At 33.3% G+C, this 24118-nt stretch overlaps 2 protein-coding genes across 2 annotated transcripts; both read right to left on the reverse strand.

Annotated features, from left to right (window-relative positions):
• Window positions 1–4265: 4265 nt before the first annotated feature.
• Window positions 4266–12636, reverse strand: LOC111993854 (uncharacterized). The gene is given in 5 exon segments (XM_024025673.2): window positions 4266–4677; window positions 5307–5361; window positions 5363–5445; window positions 6721–7988; window positions 12470–12636. Coding segments are annotated over 4 exon segments (504 nt in total). The 5' UTR covers window positions 6913–7988; window positions 12470–12636; the 3' UTR covers window positions 4266–4503.
• A 126-nt stretch (window positions 12637–12762) lies between these two features.
• LOC111993876 (uncharacterized) lies at window positions 12763–19307 on the reverse strand. The gene is made up of 3 exons (XM_024025704.2): window positions 19049–19307; window positions 13727–13867; window positions 12763–13149 (listed from the first exon to the last, which is right to left on the reverse strand). Exons 1-3 carry the CDS (start codon window positions 19238–19240, stop codon window positions 13006–13008), a joined length of 477 nt encoding a protein of 158 aa, XP_023881472.1. The 5' UTR covers window positions 19241–19307; the 3' UTR covers window positions 12763–13005.
• Between the last annotated feature and the right edge of the window lie 4811 nt (window positions 19308–24118).

The raw sequence follows: 24118 nt of genomic DNA on the forward strand, positions 1-24118 counted from the left end.
CTGTTTGGTTCTTCTTATATACCCCCCCTCCCTCTTCTCTTTCTTCCATCTGTTGATCATCCATGTGCTTTCCTTCTGACCGTCCATCCCATCAACTGTACTATCAGTACTCAAGTGATTTACAGTGACCAAGGTTATCTAGTCCAGGAGTCATATTTCCATTAATGTGGCCAGGGTTAGGTGAGCGCATTTATTGTAGAGGTGACAACCTCTCCTAAACTCGTCCCCCCCCCCCCACCACTTGGGGTTAGTCTCGATCTGCCGAGGACAGGGATATCCTCGGCAGGGATTCTAAGAGCTTAGGTCTTCATACATCGTCTTCGTACAATACTTCTTCCTCGGCATGGGCCCTGGGCCAGATGTGAAGTGGGTCGAGGTTACCAGGCCCACAGGCCCCACAAATATACATTGGTGATTAATTAAGCCTTAAAGCTATATATATATATATATATCAAGGGTTAATCAAAATTCATATGTAAATAGTTTTTTTTTATTAATTTACTTAAAATTAGATAATAGAATAGATAAAAAAATAAATGAATATTTTATTTTTAAGTTATATAATGGATGTCGTGGGGAGTGAAAGAGTCCCCATCCAAGCCTTAAGCCCAAAAAGTAATTGGGCCACGGGGAACGAATTGGGCCTAGCCTATGTATTAGAAGGAAGGCCTAGAGGGCAATAAACTATGGAAGAAAGGAAGTTGGATCATCCCAAGTATCATGATAGAGAAGAGCAATACGAGAAAGTAGTTCCTGTGGAAAAGGTAAGAAGCTAGCCTACCCGAGGCGTGGTGCACAGATGATCCACATATGACTTCTAGAAAACACCTGTAACCATGGGAAACTTTCAGAACACACAAAAAGATTGAAGAATTTGTACCTCTGCATTAATGAGGGAGTCTCACCTAACTTTTGCCGCATTAAATGCATATGAGATAGCCTGAACAGTACAAACACCCGCTAAAAGTCAGAGCTCCAAGATAAGGAGAGGAGGAAACCGATAAAGTAAAGAAAAAGATCCCTGATAGTTTAGCTGGCAACAAGACAGCTGTAAAGATAAGAGCAAAGAATGTGCCTATAAAAAAGGGGAGATAGGCAAGAAAAGGGGATTGGGAAAAGAAGGGAAAAGAGAGAGAGAATGCAAAGATATGTGATATTTAATAGAGAGAAAGAGTGTGATACCACGGGAATGAGAGAATTTCCTATTGTAATACTATAGATTTATCTGAAAAATATGTCATCTAGGAAATCAACTGTTTGAGTTTTCCATTGTGAAGTATTTTTTTCCTATTACTTATTTATAAATAGATTGTGACAAACATTTTACTTCTAATCCATGGCCTCACCGCGGGCTAGATTTTGTCCCCCATGGATGCATATTGTGTGAAATTAAGGTATTATAAAATGCGCGCCGCGCACACACACATATATCTATCTATATTTATATCTATATCAATTGAGTTACAAGACTCACTGTTACTCATGTATAGAATCAATATCTAGTGGAGTACCTTCTCCATCTTTTTTTTCTTTTTTCTTTTTTTTCATCTTTAAAAATAATAGTTATCATTTAAAATGATTTAAAAAAAAAAGTTATGATAATATGATTATAATGTGTGGCCTTTCAGCTAATCTGCCCCTCACGCGGGTCCAAAGTTGAATAATCCCCACTTACGAATAAAATTATTTTCATTTTTAAAATTAATGAATTGGTCTGATTAAAACTTTTAAAATTAAGGGACTAAAATGGTATAGATGTTATATTTGAGTGACAAAAATGTAACTTAATCTTTAAGAAAAAAAAATTATACTCTGAAAAGTTCAAAACATGATTAAAACTCTTTAAAAAAATTAAAAAAAAAATAAAAAAAAGAAGAAGAAGAAAGATTAAAACTGCATCAAACCCAGGTGAAGAGGTCAATGGGCCAGGTGCCTCAGTTTCTTATTTTCACCGTGGGACTGGGAGAGATATAGTTTTGTAGTTGGGAAGCACACCAATTTGGACTTCGTCCTTTGTGGGCCAACCACTGAACTTTTACCTAAGCATATTCATTCCCCCGAATGGGCACGTCAAATCATAACAACATAGACATCTCACCAAATTTTCTTTATATGAGGATTGAGTTTTGTATGTAGGTTTGTCCTTACACCAAATTTCGTACTGGTGAGTTTTCATAATCTTGTCCTTGAAAATCTTCTATACACTTATCTGACTAAAATTTTAGTTCTAAGATACCGAAAAAAAGAGGGATATGAGCTTTGGACTTCTCCATTAGAAACATCAAAACATGCTAATTAAGCTGCAAGATTCTTAATGAACTATTAGTTACTTTTGACATTTCTAAACTTTGAAAATTACAACTGTTCTCTTTTTGAATCATTTGCGGTTGAATGAGAAACTCATATTCATAAGTATTTTTCTTTTTTTTTTTCTTTTTTTGGGTTCAATACAAGCTTTGCTTAGTATGAGATGCAGTGAAGCATTGCAGCACATGGTTGGGATCGAAGTCGAAGTGCATTTCAATGAACATGACAAAAGGGGTTTAGTTTTTGCGTGAGCAATAGTCCACCTATGGTGTCTAATTCTTCTCACTCACACTTCGCTGTCAATGAATCACAAAATCCAACACTGGGGCATTGGGTATCTCTCTTTAATGTCACAAGGCCAGCATAAAATTATAGACCAAACATAGTGGCTTAGGCGACAAGTTGTGAGTGGTAGAGTAAAAGTGTCTACAACTCTACCACTCACAACTTACCACGTGAGCAAGTTGTGGCAAAAGTTGTGAAGAAAATTGTGTTCTTAGTATTACTCAGTGTGATAATTAACAATCATTTACTACATCAATCACACATTCAATAATACTAAGTCTATTTACTGTTCTCTATAATTTTTGATTTGCAAATGTTGATAGAATAACTTCATCAAAAATCTACAAAACTAAAGTGGATAAGAGAATCTTTAAACTCTCTAGAATCACTACTGTAGGGGTCAAAAACACCCAAAAAGCGAACTGTGATGGAAGTAATTGATCTACACAATTAATTTCTAAAAGATGGGAAAAAACCCACAATGAAAAGATCAAATAGTAAGATAAAGATAGATGTAGACTAAATCAATTTTCATATATGAAGGAACAATGTCTCTGAGATACATGAGAAGGATTCAAAGGGTAAAAACTCAAAAGAAAATCTCTCTTAACACTCTCTAGTTCTAGTTTAAACTCTCTCTTTTTCTTTTTAGACCACCTCCCCTGTTGCTCTCCTCCTTTTATAGTCACTTTCTCTCATCCTTTAGTTGTCTAGCTCTCAGCTAGATTTGGGAGATACTTGTCCCATCAAGATTTTATTTTGCCATTTCATGATTATGAAAGAAGACTTTTGGGGGTGCTTCCATTGTTTAGGCAAGTCATTCAGCATTCAATGTGGCTGACATTAAATAAAGGGTCTCATTAATGCGGAGATGACTGTTTCATTAGGTTTTGCATTTTTTTTGCCGTGTCCCTCGGAAGAAAAGGTGGAAGAAGGACGATCATATCTAAGGAAAGAATTGTTATCCAAGGTATCTTGATGACCTTAGGAAGAAGGTTCAAGGGGATTACCTTAGTTATGATCCTTGGAGGTTCCCCGCCCAAATTTCCACGGTTGTGAATCTAATTGTTTCTATTGGTTAGTCTGACATTCCATCTGCAATCGTACCTTGGGCCGAGCACACTTCTTGATCGGGTTTACCTCTTGGGCTTTTCCCTTGGAGTTAAGTCAGAGTAGCATAGCTTTGTAACAAAATAAAGGAGTAGATAAAGCATTACACACCTGATTAGAAACTAGAATAAGAAAGAAGTCCACAAGTTCCAGTAACATTGAGAATGGAGCGTGTGTTAGAGGAAAATTAGTTACACCTCTTCCCTTGCAACCCTCTCTCTCCATGTTTCGGCCAAAACAGCCAATTGCCACACACATTCGGGTCACACTGAGACAAAAAAAAATGGTGTATATATACGCCATATGGTGAGACAGTATTAGAGTGTCTTGGTTTAATGGTGGTTTTAATGGGCCAAACCAATTCTTTAGCAAGTAAAGGATTGGGCCGTTTTTAATATGAGAACTAAAATTGCAAACTCATCTAATTAAAGGTTGTCTATAATTAAATAAAAATTCATACTTTTTTTTTTTTTTTTATAGAAAGTTTTAACCTATTACGTTTATTCTTGATGATAGTTCTTTATCATCAGACTAAGATACCAATTAGTTTTTGATGTAGACGGGATTGAATCTTAGATCTTTTATTCATCTATCAGAGACTTTACCAGTTGAGTTAACTAGAACCCACAAATAAAATTCATACTAGGGGCACTAAAAAGACCCAATATTAACAATGTGGTGATCGCTATCTATTATTGTGTCACTAAAATACACTTCAACTAGTCCATGTTTTATTAAATACATAAGACAATGACTATGTTAGCCCACGACATAAAAAAACGCTAACACATTTGTCAACATTCATAACACTGATGTGAAATGGATCCAGAGCTTAGAGTTTGCTGTAATGTTACCAAACAATGAATGCCGTCCTTCAGCAATAATCTCCCCTGTAGTTTTGTTCCTTATAACCACGACTGTTCCAAAGTAACCAGCTCTCTGTCCTAAAGCCCTTGAAGTAATTTCTAACTCATCCTGCAATTTGCTATATAGGGAGATCAATTGCAAAAACAAATCTCAAGCCAAAGGCTGCGAAAATGCTCTCAATGTGAACTTAAAGCCTATATTTTACTTTTTTGAGTTTTTTCTCTTCCAAGTTCCAACACTAGAAAAGCCAATAGGATTGCCAAATTATTCAATTTGTCCTTCATTTTGAAAGGTAGAATACTTGAGAATTAAATGTCAGCACCTAGGTACCATATTCTAAACCAAACTTTTAATTTTTAAGAACATGCTTAAAGGTTGAGATTGTGTCTAGTGCATCAGTACACTTGACATGTTAGGATATGGTCACGTGTCCAATTTTGGACATGTTTTCATATCTTAACATGTTTAGTTTTGGACATGGGTACGTATCTTAACGTGTTCAGTAAATTGATGCACTGGACACAAGCCATTTCCATGTTTAAATGCATATTTGAGGCAATGTATATGTTGGCTCATTAACATTGTTATTGTCTGGTTTTCTCACAATTGTTCACCAAATTGTAATAAAGCTAGAGATTGTTTTATGACAACACATGTACAGTCTAATTAAAAGACATATAAATCAACCAAATACATGTTAAACACTTGAAGATGTTTTAAAATGAAGGCTAGCTTACATCAGGCCTCGCAGTCGAAAGAAATGAGATCAATATGTCCACTGAAACATTAAAGGAGACCCTCTACATGGACTACACAACCGCCAGCTATATCTACAATATTTGCAATTGCACCTGAAGCCAACTTTCCGGTTCTATCCTGCAAATGCCAATCCCATATAATTTTTTTTTCATTTTTTATTGATTTTTTTTTGAGAAATATTTTATTGATTCTGATAATTTAAAAGGGTAAAAAAAAAGTTTAATTACCATTTTGGTCTCTAGCATATGAGTTTAGTAAATGTTTAGTCCCTAATCTTGTGGTATTATGTCAAACTAATCTCAACTGTTAAATTGTAGAAGAAATATATTGACGTGAATAGTAATATTAATTTTGATCCAAGATGGAATGTCATGTGGTCTTAATTTTTAAAATAAAATAATAATAATAATAAAACATCAGATGACATGTGCCATCTATATATATATATATATATAGAAAATGAAAACCTATTTAAAATAACTCACGGAAATTAGGATCTCAAATCCCTAATCCTAGCTCCATCAACACCACAAAACAACACTTCAAATTTCTTCCATCCTAAGACCTTAGTTTCATTTCTTTCCCTCTCTTTGTATCGATTTATCTTGTTGAGTAACAATTAATAGAGGAAAGAAGAAATCGCTCATCCAATGGTTTTTTTAGTAACATCTGTAATCTATATTCAAACTCTTTATGGTTTCTTTCCCTCTCTTTTTATTGATTCTTATCACGTTAGCTTTTATCATCCACCACCTAATGATATGGATCAATTTGAAATAATACCAAAACGTTATGGACTAAAAAGTATCATACATTAGAAATCTTAGGGACCATTTTGACACATAACAAAAACATTAGGGATCAAAATAATAATTAAACAAAAACAAAACATTTGAAAGCCTATAGTTTATAAGGTATAACTAAACAATTCCTTATTGTTAAAAAAAAAAAAAAAAAAAAAAAAAAAAAAAATAAACACTATAGTTTCAAAAGTAACAAATTAAGTGAAACATCATTATGTTTGGAAAAAGTTTGGCTCTAAACTTATGTGGGTTTTAATAAAGTTGATGGGTCAATTTGTTACTTTTTTTTTTTTTTTTTTTTTTTTACTTCCAATTTAAATTGTTATTTTTGAAACTATATGATTTAATTTGTTACCCGTAAAATAAATTTTCACAAAATAAAAATCAATAAAAGAAGTAGAATTGAAATTGCGCCCAAAATTTGAGTGGCTAAAAGCTATATTTTTAGTAAGTTTGTTGTGAGTGCTCTAACATAATAAACTAATTATTTGATTAGGAAAAAAAAAACTGATTATTTAAATAAAAGCAAAAAATGTAAAATGAAAGTGATTCAACAAAGTGAGTTGAGTTGAGAGATATGATCTCTTACAGTGAAGCGAGCAAGGACCCTGAAAGTACAGGCCACAAAGGTGGGTTCGACCCAGTCAACTCGGATGCCTCGGAGGGCAAAGTCCTCATAGAAACTGAATTCCTGGCCGACTTGGTGAGGATGGATGGTGAGTCGTGACATGTGCTCTGATTCTTCCGAACTCAGTTTTAGAAACTCCATGGCCTTCTCCATCTTTATTTGGTTTTTGTTTTGTTTTGTTTTCTAGGTTTCCAATTCCAAGCTCGGCCAAAATGGGTAACTAGACATAACATTCCAACTATATAGTTAGTAGGCAATGTTTACAAACTATATTTTTTACTAGCATCTCGAGTCTAAGAAACTCGATTTTGGATCTATAAATCGAGTCTTTGAGAGTTGATTTTTATGTTCTGATTGGGTCTGAATTGACACATTTTCTACGTGGCGTCCACCTGGAAATCGAGTCTCTAAGACTCGATTTATAAGGAGATAAAAAAGAACTCCAACAAAACAACACCAACAAAGAAACAAAGAAATCAGAACCAACAAAGAAACAAAGAAATTAGAGCCAAAAAAAAAAGCCGAAGAAGAAAAGAAACCCAAAAAGGTTGCTCTCTCTTTCTCATGCTTCAATCCAAGAAACAAAAACACCACCACAACCACCAGATGCCCAGGCCACGCAAGTGCAACCCAGGGGCCGCTCGAGCCCTAGGCCTCTCCTTCGTCCACGGTAAACCTTAACTTGGTTTTTGAGATTTAGGGTTTGGGTTGAAGATGGGTATTTGAGCTTAAGAGCTGCTTTCTCTGGATTCTTTCTCTCTCTCTCTCTCTGAGACTTAAAATTTTTTTAAATTTTTTTGCTTTATAAATCGAGTTTTAAAAACTCGATTTCCAAATGGTCGCCATGTGGAAAAAGATGCCATATCAGACGTGATCAGACCATGGAAATCGAGTCTCAAAGACTCGATTTATAGGCCAAAATCGAGTCTCATAAACTCGAGATGCTAGTAAAAAATATAGTTTGTAAACATTGCTTACTAACTATATAGTTGGAATGTTATGTCTAGTTACCCATTTTGGCCTCCAAGCTCTCTTTTTCATTTCCTAGACTTCTCATTGGAACACCGCAATTAGAATATATAGGGACTAGGGTCCCCGCAATGATACACAAAATTCGACAGTTCTTTTGTTTTTGTCTCTGTGGACTTTCTGATCACGCCAGTCGCTAATGAGAAAAACCTTTTTCTTTTCTTTATGGTCTTAACGTGTCTGATTTTGATTGCATATAGCTGAAATTGGAAACATTTTGCTGAGAGTAAGGTCGATAAAAGTAAAAATTAGCAGTACAATTAAACCTATGAATGAAATTAAAAAGTGCAGTGGGACTATGAATAAAAGTAAAAATAAGCTAAAATTTTCACTTTGTCCCAAACGGACACTAAATGTTACGTGATTTTAACATTTAAGAAAAAATGATAAATTTATGTAAAAATAACTCATAGCTAGTCATAATCTATCGTGTAAAATAATTAGACTGTGGTGCTAAAATTAGTCAAAAGCTTTAGCAAAACAACAAGAAATTGATATATCACTGTTACTTGACAAATAAATAATGAGGTTCTGTTACTCCTACCAGTACCACCAATTACTTAACATGAATCGACCTAGAACTCCTAGACTTGAAGTTGTTGAGGTACAAATTTTCGATCCTTAATTTTATTAACCCACTCACAAAAATACCCACACAAGCTCATAAATTATTTTAAGCCCATATAAATATTTCCCATCTATTACTCAAATAGTCTCCATGTTATTGGGCTCCCACAAATATTTCCTATATAAAACCTCATAAATTACCTTGGGCTCTCACAAATATTACCCATTATATCTCACATATTATCCAACTTAGATTTTCCACAAAATTACATTATCTTCACAAAAAGCCCAAAATCATTTAAGGCCCAACAAAACCTTCTTACAAAGCTTGTTATTATACGGCATCTCTAAAACCTGCTACAATGCAGCATTTCTAAAGCTTGCTACGATGCGGCATCTCTAAAACTCGCTACGATACAACACTTCTTAAAAGCCTGTTACTACACGACTGTAAGAGGCAAAAATTTTAAGCCAATCATAAAATGCCACATCAAAATTTAGTGGCAAATTCTAAATTAATGTCATTAAATTAATTAAATTACATGATGACATATGTCACCCAAACTGATATTACATTGACATGTTGAAATTTGCCACGTGTCATTTGGTCCACAAGATAAAGATAAATTTCCTATTCAAAATTTATGGATAATTATCTTTATAAATAAATAAAATAAAGATAAATTTTCTATTCAAAATTGATAGATAATTATCTTTATTAAAATAAATAAAATAGAGATAATTATTTATCTTTATTGATTATTATCTTTATCAAAATAGATAAATAGAGATAATTGTCTCCAAAAAGAATTTGGGCCTATCAAAAGTCTATTACATACTTTCAAGTATATCAATTCAAAGTGGAATTTATCTTCTAAAATCACTATAAATAGAGGACATCCCCTCTCAATGCTCTCATTTTGAAGACCAAGTTTTCAAGAGGCCCAAGCTCTAGAGAAATTCCGTCTCAAGAAACATTGAAGAACTTGAAGAACATTCGAAGGGCTTTAAGAACTTGAAGGACAATAAATCTCTAATAAGCTCAAAACTAGAGATTTGTTGTAAAGACCGTTCAATCCTTCTTCTAATCAAAGTCAAGGAGATCTCTTGTTCGAGTTATTTGAAATTCTATTGGAATTAAGCTAAAAAGCCTCCATAAACTCCAACAAACCCAAATCTTTAAAGCTCAACGGATCAAGCCTCCAAAATACCTTTGAAACCTAGAAATTTTCCAAAATAGCCCAAAAATCTAAAAATGACAGAAATAACCTTAAAATCTAAAAAATGACCAAACTAACCTTCAAACCTAAAAAATTACTGAAATTCTTTCAAAACTTATAAAATGTCTAAAATACTCTTTGAAACTTTAATTTGTCGAAAATATCCTCAAAACATCCAAAATACCCCAAACCTCTATTTTTGTCATTTTTAGGTTTTGGAGGTAGTTTGGTCATTTTTAGGTTTCAACGGTATTTTGGTCATACTTTAGGTTTAGGGGATATTGAGGTAATTTTATAAGTTTCGGGGATATTTCAGTCATTTTCTAGTTTATAGGGTAATTTGGCAATTTTTTTAGGTTTAGGGGGTATTTTGGTAATTTTTAGGTTTCAGGGGTATTTCAATCATTTTTTTTAAGGTTTTGGGGGGTTCTTTGGTCATTTTAAAGGTTTTGAGGGTATTCTAGTCATTTTATAGGTTTTGGGGATATTTTAATTATTTTTTAAGTTTCAGGGTATTTCAGTCATTTTCTAAGTTTATAGGGTATTTTGGTAATTTTATAAGTTTCGGGGGTATTTTGGTAATTTTTTAGGTTATGGGGTAATTTGATACTTTTTTAAGTTTCAGGGGAATTTTTGTCATCTTTTAGATTTCGAAGGTATTTTAGTAATTTTTAGGGAAATTTCGGTCATTTTTTTAGGTTTAGGGGGTATTTCGTCATCTTTTAGGTTTATGAGGTATTTTGGTAATTTTTAGGTTGTGGGGGTATTTCAGTCATTTTTTTAAAAATCTTGGGGGTATTTTGGTTATTTTAAAGGTTTTGAGAGTATTCTGGTCATTTTATAGATTTCGGGGATATTTCAATCATTTTTTAGGTTGGGTATTTCAATCATTTTTTAGGTTTAGGAGGTATTTTGGTAATTTTACAAGTTTTGGGGGTATTTCAATCATTTTGGAGGTTTCATGGGTTTTGCTCCTTTTAGAGATTTTAGGGATATTTTAGTCATTTTAGTTTTTTTTAGTATATTTGGTAATTTTAGAGATATCAGCGGTATTTTGGTCATTTTAGAGGTTTCATGTGTATTTTGCTCATTTTTGAGATACTGGCGATATTTTGCTCAATTTTGAGATTTTGGGGATAATTTTGGATGTCCAAAGGTATATTGGTAATGTTGGAAGTGTCGGGGTATTTGGGTCATTTTAGGCATTTAAGGGTATTTTGGTAATTTTGGAGGTCAAGAGGGCATTCAAGTAGTTTTAGAAATATTTGGGTCATATTGGGTTAAATGAGTGGGTTATTTATTAAATGAGTTGAGTTAGTAATGGATAATTAATTTATATATAAATGTGCCATAAATAGATAAATGGGTAATTAAACACCCAACCCACTTATTTGCCACCCCTAAGCTCAAGCCAACCTGGTTTCTACTTATTTCGATACTAAAATTATTAATATAGAATGCTTCATTACGTACCCAAATTTTCTCTAATACTCATCTTACTCTATTTTATACTCTACAAATGAAAACATATCACATGTCCAACTATTTAATAAATTTATACATTTTCTTATTTGCAATAAGACTAAACTCATTCCTCAGCTCCCTTCTCTAGTCAATTATGTTGTCTCTTGCCATTCCATGTACCATAGGGTTTGACAATGATGGTTGGCCACAATTGGAGGTGTTAATGGTGTCAATGAAATTGACACCGGTAAGGGTGGATGGTGGTGGTGGTGGTGAAATTGACATAAATTTAGCATATAATTAAATAGGTCGACATGGGTCATATTTTTATTTTTACCACAAAAAGTGGAGCAAAAGAAAATGGTACAAAAAATTTGGACTCACTTCATGACATCCTAATTTGCGGGTCTAATTTATATTTTCTGATTGTCTAAGAAGCTTGAGAGTTGAGACAATAGTTATAAACTAGGTCTAGTCCAATTGTTCATACCAATAACCAGTTGAATATATACCTAAACCAGTTTGGTTGTTTAGTTGGACCATTTATGCAATTGAATCGATAAAACACAACTAGTCTTTTGCAACCCATGCAATCCATATAGGTTGCTCTTGTATCTTTTTCAAATGTAATCCCTCTATTGCTATATATGGAATCATATATTCTAGCACTAAGCATTTATTATGATTGTGTTTGTATATGGAATTATATATTTTACTATTTGAAGAAAATATAATATACTAAGATTCTAATGGAGAGTTCAAGTATAGAATAAAATTTAAATTTAATTAAAAATATATTAGAATAATGACATGTAAAATTGTAATTTGTAAGGCTTTAAAAACTTATGTGGTACAGCATTACAAGGTCAACCAAAAGTCAAATGTTTATATATATATATATATATATATATACACATATGAGTTAAGTTCAAGTTACACCTTATATAACTCTAAGTAATGTTACACCACTTAATATTTTTTAATTAGATGTGAATTTTGAGAAATCCACCGTTTTTAAACAATGTTACACTACCCAATAACTTATTATTAGATTTATATTATGAAAATCTCACCGTTGAATTATATGTTCTTAACGTGCATGCCAATTTTCATGTCAATCGGATGTAATTACCATTCAATCCATAAACTCATATTTTATGTATTATTTTAAATTACAAAAACTTGAATTTAAATAGTTAATTGATGACATGGCTATTAATCTTTGATCATCTCGAAATTTTATAAGCATGGAGAATATATGAAGATAATGTAATCTAGCAGTGGATTTCTCAAAATTCACATTCAATTAAAAAATATTGAGTGGTGTAACATTATTTAAAGTTACACTAGGTGTAACTTGGATACAATATATATAATCCAACTAGCATAAATTTGTAACAAAATAAAGGAGTAGATAAAGCATTACACACCTGATTAGAAAATAGAATAAAAGAGAAGTCCACAAGTTCCAGTAACATTGAGAATGAAGTGTGTGTGAGAGAGGAAAATTAGTTACACCTCTTCCCTTGCAACCCTCTCTCTCCATATTCAGCCAAAGCAGCCAATTGCCAAACACATTCGGGTCAAACCCAAGACAAAAAAAATGGTGTACATAAGGGTGAGAGAGTATTAGAGTGTCTTGGTTTTAATGGCCCAAACAAATACTATAGCAAGTAGAGAATTGGGCCGTTTTTAATTTGAGAACTAAAATTGCAAACTCATCTAATTAAAGGTTGTCTATAATTAATTAAAAATTCATACTAAATAATTATAAGGTGTACTAAAAGGACCCAATATTAACAATGTGGTGATCGCTACCTATTATTGTGTCACTAAAATACACTCCAACTAATCCATGTTTCATGTTTTATTAAATACATAAGACAATGACGATGTTAGCCCACAACATAAAAACACTAACACATTTGTCAACTTTCATAACACTGATGTGAAATGGATCCAGAGCTTAGAGTTTGCTGTAATGTTTACCAAACAATGAATGGCGTCCTTCAGCAATAATCTCCCCTGTAGTTTTGTTCCTTATAACCACGACTGTTCCAAAGTAACCACCTCTCTGACCTAAAGCCCTTGAGGTAATTTCTAACTCATCCTGCAATTCGCCATATAGGGAGATCAATTGCAAAAACAAATCTAAAGCCAAAGGCTGCGAAAATGCTCTCAATGCGAACTAAAAGCCTTATTTACTTTTATGAGTTTTTTCTCTTCCAAGTTCCAACTCTAGAAAAGCCAATAGGATTGCCAAATTATTCAATTTGTCCTTCATATTGAAAGGTAGAATACTTGAGAATTGAATGTCAGCACCTAGGGACCATATTCTAAACCAAAATTTTAATTTTTAAGAACATGCTTAAATGTTGAGATTGTGTCTAGTGCATCAGTGCACTTGACATGTTAGGATGTGGACATGTTTCCATATCTTAACGTGTTCAGTACTCTGATGCACTGGACACAAGCCGTTTTCATGCTTAAATGCATATTTGAGGCAATGTATATATATGTTGGCTCATTAACATTGTTATTGTCTGGTTCTCTCACGATTGTTCACCAAATTGTAATAAAGCTAGAGATTGTTTTATGACAACACATGCAGTCTAATTAAAAGACATATAAATCAACCAAATACATGTTAAACACTTGAAGATGTTTTAAAATGAAGGATAGCTTACATCAGGCCTCGCAGTTGAAAGAAATGAGATCGATATGTCCACTGAAACATTAATGGGGAGACCCTCTACATGGACTACACAACCGCCAACTATATCTACAATATTTGCAATTGCACCTGAAGCCAACTTTCCGGTCCTATCCTGCAAATACCAATCCCATATAAATTTTTTTTCATTTTTTATTGATTGTTTTTTCGAGAAATTTTTTATTGATTCTGATAATTTAAAAGGGTAAAAAAATTGTTTAATTACCGTTTTGGTCTCTAGCATATGAGTTCAGTAAATGTTTAGGGATTTTTTTTTTTTTTTTCAAAATAACACCAATTTTCAAACAATTTTCTTAGTTAGAATCATTTCCACGCTATTTAGGAAACTAATATCTTAATTATTTGAGACTCGAGTTCACTGTAACAACTTGAGTATCACAGACTCGATTTCTATGAAATTCGTCTGTGAGACTCGAATTCCACAAAAGATAACCCAGAAATCAAAACTTGAAACACACAAACGTACACAAGCAAACAAGCAAAAAACAAAGATCAAACCATGAAATCCACGAAGACAAAAAAAAAAAAAAAAAAAAAAAAAAAAAAAAAAAAAAAAAAAAAATAGAAGAAGAAGAAAGAGAGAAAGAGAGAAAGATCAAATAGAGAAACCCAAAACACGAAGACAAAAAACAAAGAGATCAAACCAAAGAGATCTTTCTAACGAAACCCAAACCACAAAGATAAAAACAACAAACTAGAGAGATCAAACCTAGGTGGCGGCAGCGGCAGCGATTGAAATCAAGCTCTCGGGGTCTTTGGGTGGGTTTCCTCATTCTTCTTGTTGATTTTCTCTCTAGTTCTTGATCTATCACCAAAGTTCTCCATCTGAGCTGCCCATGCTGTGTTTCAAGTTTTGATTTCTAGGTTTTCTTTTGTGGAACTCGAGTCTGTAAGACTCGATTTTCATGTGAATTTTCATAAAAATCAAGTCTGTGATACTCGAGTTGCTACAGTAAACTCGAATCTTACATACTTGAGATGTTAGTTTCCTATATAGTTTGGAAATGATGCTAACTAACAAAATTGTTTGAAAATTGGTGTTATTTTGAAAAAAAAAAATCCAATGTTTAGTCCCTAATCTTGTGGTTTTGTGTCAAACTAGTCTCAACTATTAAATTGTAGAAGAAAAATATTGATGTGACTAATAGTAATATTAATTTTGATCCAACATGGAATGTCATGTGGTCTTAATTTAAAAAAAAAAAATTTGGATGACATGTGGCATTTATATATTTATTTATTTTTAGAAAGTGAAAACCTATTTAAAATAACTCACCAAAATTAGGATCTTAAATCCCTAAGCCTAGCTCCATGATCAAGACCACAAAAAAACACTTTAAATTTCTTCCATTCTTAGACCTTAGTTTCATTTCTTTCCCTCTCTTTGTATTGATTTATCTTGTCGAGTAACAATAGAGGAAAGAAGAAATCACTCATCCAATGGTTTTTTAAATAAAATCTATAATCTATATTCAAACTCTATGTTAGAATCTTGCTACATCATATTTTCTTTAAATAATAGACTATATAATTTCATATACAAAGACAATAATAATATGTGCAAATACTAGAATATATAGTTTCATATATAAATAAAATCATAATAAATGTATATTAATAATTAACATGATTATCAAATTCATATTTAGACAAAAATAAATAAATAAATAAAAGAAAAAAAATCATATTATGTTAACCTTTTCAACGACACATGTTACCAACTAGTAATTATCAAAAACAAAGTGTTGAAAAAAAAAATAGTCCGAGAAAAAGGTTTGCCTTCAATCACTAATAGGAAAATAACATGTATTCTGTCTTTTTTAATGCACATAACTCACTTGATTATTTGGGTTAAATGAGTTATGAATGCATATGACAATAACTAATGTCTTCTTCTCATTGGTAGTAGGAGCCAAACTGTGTCTGTCCAAGAAATGAAGGTCAAAATCAACAAAAGGGAAGGTCAAAATTTGAAATCGCTCCAAAGAACAACAAGTACTTGAAATATCAATTACAAATCAAATTGCACATAACTCATTAGATTAGTTGGGTTAAGTGAGTCATGAATGCATATGACAATAACTAATGTCTTCTTCTCATTGGTAGTTGGAGCCAAATTTTGCAACCACCGCACACCCTTGATGTAATGGTTATTTCACAAATATAAGTGCTTGTGGAGTGTGAGGGTAAGGGCCAAGGTTCAAGTGTCTAGAAAGGAGTTTCATATACATATACACTTAGATTAGGCTAAAGTAGAATTTCTATCTTGTATAAGAAAAAAAAATTCATATTTTATATATGTGGCTAGGTACAAATTCACAATGGTAAAATTCAAGAAAGCAAAAGCTTTAGGAACTTCAGTATGGATCCCCATTTGGTCTCAACTAGAACCAAAACAAAAAAAAAAAAAAAAAAAAAAAAAAGACAATTGCAACTGCAATTGTAACCACAAAAAAAAAAAAAAAAAAAAAAAAAAAAAAAAAAAGACAATTGCAACTGCAATTGTAACCACAACCACACAACACCGAAATTTTCCACCCATTTACAGCCCAAAAATCTCACTTATAAAATATCCTCTCTCTGTGCTCTTTAGTTGATTCTTGGTATTTCAATCTCAAATGTTCTCTGGCAATCAAGTTAGGGATTTTAGTGCATGGCTGTAAGGTTGAATTTAATCAACCATTTTGTTGGCTTTATTCCATGTCAATTTGCTTGTAATTCAGCATTTAGAAACTCTGTATTTAAGTGTGAATCATGTAAAGGTAGTGTGTGAGAAAGTATGAAAAAAAGCTCAAAAGTGTGCACTCAACAGGGCCTCGCGACTGGCAAGCCGTGAAAGGAGACACACGTGTGAAGCATGTAAAGAAGCTGAAAAGTCACGCTAGTTAGAGCACTATAGCACAAAACTTCCAGTCTGGCTAGACAGTTAGCTCGTGACTCAGTCAAGTCGCGAGGCCAAGTTGCCAAACCACTCTGTTTGGGAAAAACTGATCTTTCACATTCCAAACACACACCAGTATAAATACCCTTTATACCCACGTACTATAGAGAGCTTCTAGAGAGAATTTTGAGAGAAAAACCCTAGAGAAAAACAAGATTGACTCATCCACAATCTTCATCCTTATTTCTCCAAATTTCTCTACTCTCACCTTCTCTATTGATACATCCTTGAGAGATACATTACCCAAATTCTTATCTCACCATACTCATATCAATGAAAAGGTTATTTGAAGCTTGCGAAGCAGTTAGGAATAGACCAATTGATATTAGTTGATGCTATAGGCTATAGTGGGATCTGGTAAGCTAGAGAAAAATAAGATTGACTCATCCACAATCTTCATCTTTGTTTTTTCAAATTCCTCTACTCCTATTCTCTCTATTAATACATTCTTGAGAGGTACATTGGTCAAATCCTTATCTCACCATACCCATATTAGTGAGAAAGTTATTTGGAGCTTGGGAAATAGTTTTGAAGGGATCAATTGATATTAGTTGATACTATAGGTTATAGTGGGATCTGGTAAGCTAAAGAAAAACAAGATTAACTCATCCACAATCTTCATCCTTGTTTCTCTAAATTCCTCTACTTTCATCCTCTCCATTGATACATTATTGAGAGGTACATTAGCTAAATCATTATCTCACCATGCCCATATCAGTGAGAAAGTTATTTGGAACTTGGAAAGCAATTAGGAAGGAACCAATTGATATTAGTTAATGTTATGGGCTATAACGGGATTTGGTAAGCTAGAGAAGACAAAAGTTCGATATAACCTCATTGAAGCAAGAAACTTGGAAGGCTTAGATACACTGAGTAGATTAAGCTTGGAGGGTCTTTTACTGTTCATGTATCTCAATTTCATTCTTTAGTGGATTATTGACTACTTAGAGGGCAGCGGAGAGGTTTTACGTCGAGGATTTTGGTTTCTTTTTCGATAACACATTGCTGTGTTGTCTTTGTGTTTGCATCTCTCTTCCCTTAATCTTTGTCATTTAATTTTTGCCGTGGTTGTGATTTTATTTGGTTTAGATTGTTTTATCAATTCTGTTTTAGCTTATCTTCATATTTCGCACATACATTGTTTGATAATAAACTTGAATTGGTAATTTATAATTTGGGGGTCTAAACGTTCAAGGTATTTTACACACTATTTGAACATTATATATATATATATATATTCATGTGGTATCCAGAGATATCAAAATTCATATTTTAATAAAGTTAGATTCAAGTTATATCTAGTATAACTTTAACTAATGTTATACTATTCAATATTTTTTAATTGGGTGCGAATTTTGACAAATCTACCGTTAGATTGCATTATCTTCATATATTCTTTATGCTTATAAATTTTTATAGTGATCAAAGATTAATAGTCATGTTATCAATCAATTGTTTAAATTGTAGTTTAAAATAATGCATAAAAGATGAGTTTATGAATTGAATAGTAAATAACATTCAATTAACATAAAAATTGGTAAAAATGTTAAAAACATATAAAACATGTAATTCAACGATAAAATTTTCAAAATATGAATTTTATAATAAGTTATTGGGTGATGTAATATTATTTCGAATTACACTAAATGTAACTTGAATCCAATTCATTTTAATATTATTGTTTATTAAGTTAGTTTTTATTATCTATCACCTAATGATATGGACCACTTTGAAATAATACCAAAACGTTATGGACTAAAAAGTCTCACACATTTAAAATATTGGGGACCATTTTGACACATAACAAAATCATTAGGGATCAAAATAATAATTAAACAAAAACAAAACATTTGAAAGCCTATAGTTTATAAGATATAACTAAACAATTCCTCATTGTTTTAAAAATAACAAATTAAATACTGTAGTTTCAAAACGTACAAATTAGGTGGAACATCTTTATGTTTGGGAAAAGTTTGACTCTAATATAGGTTGATGGGTCAATTTGTTACTTTTTTTTTTTTTTTTTTTAATTGTTACTTATTTTGAACCTACATGATTTAATTTGTTACCCGTAAAATAAATTTTCACAAAATAAAAATCAGTAAAAGAACTAGAATTTAGTCATTTATAGCCCTCTCTGAAAATTGCGCCCAAAATTTGAGTCGCTAAAAGCTCTATTTTTTAGCAATTTTGTTGTGAGTGCTCTAACATAAGAAACTGATTATTAGATTAGAAAAATATATATATATATATATATAATTTAAATAAAAGCAAAAAATGTAAAATGAAAGTGGTTCAGCAAAGTGAGTTGAGTTGAGAGAAATGATATCTTACAGTGAGGCGAGGAGGGACCCTGAAAGTACACGCCACGAAGCCGGGTTCGACCCTGTCAACCCGGATGCCTAGGAGGGCAAAGTCCTCGTAGAAACTCGATTCCTGGCCGACTCGGTGAGGATGGATGGTGAGTCGCGACACGCTCTCCGATTCTTCCGAACTCAGTTTTAGAAACTCCTTAGCCTTCTCCATCTTTATTTATTTGGTTTTTGTTTTGTTTTGTTTTCTGTGTTTCCAATTCTGAGCTCTCTTTCATTTTCTAGACTTCTCATTGACTAGGAGGGTCCCAGCAATGACACACAGTTCGACAGTTCTTTTGTTCTTGTCTCCATTTACTTTCTGATCACGTGGGTCACTAACGTGAAAAACACTTTTCTTTTCTTTATAGTATCAACGGATTTTTTTTTTTTATTTAGTTTCATCTTAGAGCACTCACAGCTAAATAGATATATTGCTATTTTTTTAGCACCACTGCTAACAAAAGAAGCACACAGCAGTAGAGTTATAAGCAAAATTTTTTGCTTCAACACTACAGTACACATCTAAAGATAGATGTACACTTTGAGAAGGTAAAATATATATATATATATATTTTATTTTGTGTTTACACTATGATTAGAATTTTTTTTTTTTTTCTTTATCCTCCTTCGCCATTTTTTTTTTCTTTCTCCTCCTTCATCCACTTGCCATCGACCCAAGCCCCTGCCCAGCGCCGATCGCCTCAGACCCACTTTGCCAATCGCCTCCGACCTCATGGATAGAAGTGGCTTCCCTCACCTCCACTCCGTCGCTGGGTCATGGTTGTGCTTCGGTGTGCGTTGGTATCGGGGTTGAGATTGGTGTGTGGTTTCGACGTTTGGGTAGCTAGATTTGGGTTTGGTGGGTTTCGACGTTTGGGTTGCTGTATTTCAGGGGTCACGGTGGAGATGGTGGTGGTGGTGGGTTGTTTTGCTGGTGGTTTGTCGTATCAGCGTGGGTTTTGACAAGACTGACGAATTTATCTCCCAAAGACGATCTCAACAATTATAGATGAGGACATCCCCAGACGAATTAAACAAATACCTGCATCACTGACGAAGATAACTAGGCCATTCAATGCAGCTAATTACACCCGAAGCGATTACGGGGCCAGCTGTATGAGCTGTTAGAGCACATTAAAAGTCATATTACACAGCACAAAACGTTACCAAAAGGAACATCAAGGCCACCATAACTACCTCAACAGCTAGGAGTTGCAAAAACATATATAAGGCCCTCACGATATCAACAGGAGGTATGAGAAAATACTGAAATAATTTTGCTACCATTTTGCTATTCTGTTTTACTTCATAAAGCTCCTTTGTATTAATTTTGGCATCGAAGATGTTGTGGCAGGCACCACACCGGTGACCATCTTTGAGAAGACATACACATGAACTGTGAGTTGGCTTCATCTGCTGACTGACGAACTTACGCTTCATCAGGTTCGATTTGTGATTTGTGGGTCTGATTTGTGGCTATGGGTTTGTTTTATGGTGCTGTGTTGGCAGTGGTTGTACCATGTTTTGGGTTTTTTTTTTTTCCTGTGGACTGGTGGTGGGTGTGGTTGTGGCTATGGCTGATAGTAGAGTGGGTTTTTTTTGTGGTGCTATGTTGGCGGTGGTTGTGCCGTGTTTTGTGGTGCTGTGGGTTTTTTTTTTTTTCCTTCTTGTTGTGGACTGGTGGTGGTGGCTGGGGCTGTGGCTATAGCTGATGGTAGAGTGGTTGTGGTTGCTGCTGTGGCTGTTTTTTTGGGTAGTGGGATATATTATTTTATTGTAGTGGTTATATTATTTTATTGTTATGTTTATATTATTTTATTGTGTTAAAAGCTAAAATAGATTTACTACTGTAGCATATGTGTAGGTAAAATAGATAAAATAACTTTTGGTGGAGCTAAAAAGCTAAATTTTTAGCTCCACTGCTGTGGATGCTTTTATAGCTCCGCTTTTGATGATAGTTTTTTTATTATCAAACTAAGACACTAATTTTACCAATTAAGCTAATTGAAATTCATGTCAACGTGTATGATTTTGATTATGGAAGGGTAAGTTTTACGTAAACCTAATGTTCAAGAAAAAGTGGAAGATTGATGTAAAAATGACTCCTAGCCAATCACCATCTATCACGTAAAATAATTAGAATTTGGTGCTAAAATTAGTCAAAAGTTTTAGCAAAACAACAAGAAATTGATATATCATATTATCATTGTTACTTGACAGATAAATAACGAGGTCTTGTGACTCCTACCAATACCACTAATTACTTAACATGAGTGGACCTAGCTAGAACTCCTAGACTTGAAGTCTAAGTTGTTTAATAATTCCTCTTGTCATACGTTACATATCTCAAGCCAACCTGGTTGCTACTTATTTTGAAACTAAAATTATTAGAGCAACCATATCAGTGGTTGCAAAAATGTGTAAAATGCAAAAAGTGCTCAAATTTGCACATTTTAACCCAAAAAACATCTTCATCAGTCTGTGTAAAAATTTGCAAATATACAACATGGTTGTGTAAATGAACAGTAACCGTGCATATATACACGGTAACTGTTCATGTGTAAATGATTTTTTTATTCTTTTTTTCTCTCTCCTCTATCAAACTGCTTCTCTTCCCCAACATTTACAACAACCCAACATGCCAGAATAAAAAGAAGGAAGAAGAATATAACCACCCAACCACCAAACCCAGCGCCACCACCAAACACCGCAACCTAGTACAAAAATTAACCCAAAATTAATGGAAAAGCAATTAAAAATCCAACTAAAAATCAAGACAAACCCACCGGTAAACCCAACCCAAAAACAATCCAAGCCCACCGGAAAACCCAGCCTAAACCATACTCAATGGAAAACTCACGTGAAATGCCTGACGGAGTCGGATTTGTCGCCAGATCTGTTGCCACTGCTGCCGCTCGATCTGCTGTCATTGGGTCTTCCATTGTTGCTGCCGGATCTTCTATTGCTGTCATTAGTTGGGGTGGGAGGTGAAGAGTTGGTGGTGGAGGAGAGAGGGAGGGACAAAGGAAAGAGGGAAGGTGAAAGCAAGAGGGAGGCCGAATCGGCGGAGGGCTGAGGCAGCGACGGCGGGTTGGGTGAGGCAGCTGTGAGGGAGAGAGTGAGGGAAAGAGAGGAACGGGTGAGAGAGATAAAAGTAAAATATATTATGAGGGAAAGAGAGAATGGGTATTAATAAATAATAATATTTAATTAGAATAGATTTGTAAAATAGATAAATTGATGTGGGTGTTTTGAAAACATGGTAGTAGAAAATAGAAAAAGTAGGTTTTTAGTATAGAATAGACGGAAATTTTTAGAAGAACTGATGCAGTTGCTCTTAGTATAAAATACTTCATTACATATCCAAATTTTTTGTAATACTCTTCTTACTCTATTTTATACTCCACAAATGAAAACATAACACTTGTCCAACTATTTAATAAATTTATACATTTTCTTGTTTGCAATAAGACTAAACTCATTCCTTAGCTATCTTCTCTAGTCAATTCTGTTGTCTCTTGCTATTCCATGTACCATAGGGTTTGGCAATGATGGTTAGCCATGATTGGAGGTGTTGATGGTGCCAATGAAATTGTGGTGGTGGTGGTTAATCGATGGGTTTTATATTTTTATTTATTTATTTATTTATTTTAGGTTAATGAAATAAAAAAGAATGACATAAATTTAGCATTTAATTAAATAGGTCGACAAGTGTCATATTTTTATTTGTACCGCATAAAGTGGAATAAGGAAAGTGGTACAAAAGATTTGGACTCAGTTCATGACATCCTAATTTATGGGTCCAATTTCTATTTTCTGATAGCCTAAGAAACTTGAGAGTTTAGACAATAGTTATAGACCAGGCCTAGTCCAAATGTTCATACCAATAACCCATTAAATCAATACCTAAACTAGTTTGGTTGTTTAGTTGGACCATTTATGCAATCGGATCGATAAAACACAGCTAGTCTTTTGCAACCCATGCAATCCAAATAGGTTGTTCTTGTATATTTACAAATGTAATCGCTCTATTGCTATATATGGAACTGTATACTCTAGCACTAAGCATTTATTATGATTGTGTTTGTATATGGAATTATATATTTTACTCCTTGAAGAAAATATAATATACTAAGATTCTAATGGAGAGTTCAAATATAAAATAAAATTTAAATTTAATTTAAAATATATTAGAATAATGATGTGTAAAATTATAATTTTTAAGGTTTTAAAAACTTATGTGGCATAGTGTTATAAGTAAAACCAAAAGTTAAATGTCTTTGCTATATATATACATACATATATATATATATATATATAATGTGCTGGACAACTAACGCTGAATTTGAAAAAAAAAATCTATACATTTTTCATATCTATGAACCAAGAAAGGACTTACAATGGGCTTCTCCCCTTGAGGAAGAAAGAAGAGAGTGACCATAGGGGTGTTGGCATAGTTTAAATTTACTAAGTTATCAATTAACCGCATGACAAGTAGCGCCACAGAGGGATTACATTTGTAAAGATGCAAGAACAAGTACACGGCAAATTTGCAAGTTCTCATGGCAGTCATTGGTGCACAAAATAAAGACAAGTTGCATGGTGGCGATTTTTCCAAAATATGAAATATCACAACGAGTGTCATACAAGTCCAAAGGAAGGGGAAAAGATCATCTCCGTTTCAAATCTTGCACATTTCATCAATTTCTTGGTATGGATTAGTTTATACAAATCTAAAAATGTACAGTTTGCCATATCATTTAAAATTTGAAAAAACGTGTCATACATTGTTACTAGATCTAGAACATAAAATTTGGACCATGAAATGGACAGTTTTTGAAATAGAGAGTATAAGTACAGCCGGAGCCGGTGACAATTGTGAGTCTCAAGTATAAATGGAGGCCTCATTCTCAAGAAAGACACTCACACATCCTAGAGAACTAATCTAAACAGAGATCATTTTAATATTAGTTTCTTAGGAGGTTCTCTTAGTTTCATATAAGGCGTTCATGCCCGTAAAAACTTTCTCGTAAACTGTGCTATTAAGTTT

Source organism: Quercus suber, unplaced genomic scaffold, assembly GCF_002906115.3.
Source record: "Quercus suber isolate HL8 unplaced genomic scaffold, Cork oak 2.0 scaffold_8, whole genome shotgun sequence".
Lineage (NCBI taxonomy): Eukaryota > Viridiplantae > Streptophyta > Magnoliopsida > Fagales > Fagaceae > Quercus > Quercus suber.